Consider the following 1,524-nt stretch of genomic DNA (forward strand, 5'->3'; position numbering starts at 1 on the left):
TATCATAATTTACTTGGGCAACCTAATTATATTTTGTTAGGTTGTATCAAAAATATCTGAAGGATACCGTATGCCTACTCCTCGAGGTTGTCCCCCTGTTGTTGCAAGAATAATGAAATCATGTTGGCACGCTGATCCTAAAAAAAGACCGTCTTTCCTACTAATAACTACTTTATTAACTACCAAATTCACTACACAACAAGCTACATCTAATAGACAGAATGGGGCGTCGCCCAAATTGAATGATATTAATGTCTATATGTAATGAAATGCATTGTTAAAACAATTAAACAGATTTTGTGATTAAATTTGATGATTATATTATTACTATAATAAAATTAATAAATGATTATTATTGTTGTTATTACGATTTATATTATTTTTGTGATTTTTGTGCAAATCTTTCACAACTTTTTTGATTCCTACGAATCAATAAACTTATCACATAATAAAAATACAATAGTTGCTTCAATAGCTATACGGACACTTCAGTAGATCCCAATGGTGTCCGGAGTTAAGGGGTTCCACTGTAGAATAATGATAACAAAATTAATTAATGTTTATTAATTGAGGTAGAGATTATTAATAACTACAAATTCTGCATTAATTTTAGCTAGATAGATATAGACCCATATCTATTGTATATCTATGGTTGTATATCATACAGTATCTATGGTCCAAGCACCCCCTTTCCAGTTCCTAGATGCGCCCCTGTGTCCGGCTGCAGTCGAGGCTCGCCCCGCCTAATGTGAACTTCAAATTGACCAGGTAGGTTAGCTTTAAGCTCTAAACCATCAGTGAATTGCAAGAAGTAGGTAAGAAGAAGATTTGCAAGCAAAAAGCATCGCTATTTTACTTTTAGTAGTTACAAGTATCACAACTCTCATGCCACATGTCCTCCAAGTCCAAGATGGCGGGTAGCAACGGTTGCTATGTTTATTTACACAAAATGGGTGTGTCTGCGATGGGTCTATATAGATCGAGCTAATTATTTTTTGCTGCTAGAAAGATAAGTACGGTTACTTGATATGTCCAGCTTGAGGAGTAAGCAAGGGCTACTACAGATAAACAAAAGTAAGAAAAGTAAAAAATGGAAGATGGAATGGAAGACCTACTTCTTTAAAGTGACTGGTTCAACTTACTTACATTATTTCAGACAGAATGAGGTACAGAAACATTGTATAGAGCTGGGCCTAGTTATGCTAGGCCCAGTTGCAGTGTCTGGGTTGAAGGGAAAAAGAGAGAGTGCAATGAGCTAAAGCCTTAACTTTAGCAGAGGGATGGTGCATAAAAACCTTAATAGAGTCATTTTGTGTGTATTTTATACGTTAGGCAATGGCACTAGATGCTAAACCTAAAGATCAAATATTTATTAAGAGAATATCATCAGTAGAGATACCTCCTGAAGCACCAAAGAATGGAAACTTTGTTTTTGAAGTCCATCATTCTGCAGGAGGGAGCTCACCGTGGATACTCAGTGCTGATAGTGAAGTAAGTATATGAGCTATAAAACATACATGTACT

At 35.4% G+C, this 1,524-nt stretch overlaps 1 protein-coding gene across 1 annotated transcript in view; it reads left to right on the forward strand.

Annotated features, from left to right (window-relative positions):
* The window catches only part of LOC109587309 (proline-rich receptor-like protein kinase PERK10), an 8,804-nt gene extending 8,539 nt beyond the window's left edge, over positions 1-265 (forward strand). The window contains exon 10 of the mRNA XM_020003555.1: positions 41-265. Coding sequence (XP_019859114.1) covers positions 41-265 — 225 coding nt within the window. The remainder of the gene's footprint in view (positions 1-40) is intronic.
* The last annotated feature ends 1,259 nt before the right edge of the window (positions 266-1,524 follow it).

This window comes from Amphimedon queenslandica, unplaced genomic scaffold (genome assembly GCF_000090795.2).
Source record: "Amphimedon queenslandica unplaced genomic scaffold, v1.1 AMPQUscaffold_12614, whole genome shotgun sequence".
NCBI classification, from domain to species: domain Eukaryota; kingdom Metazoa; phylum Porifera; class Demospongiae; order Haplosclerida; family Niphatidae; genus Amphimedon; species Amphimedon queenslandica.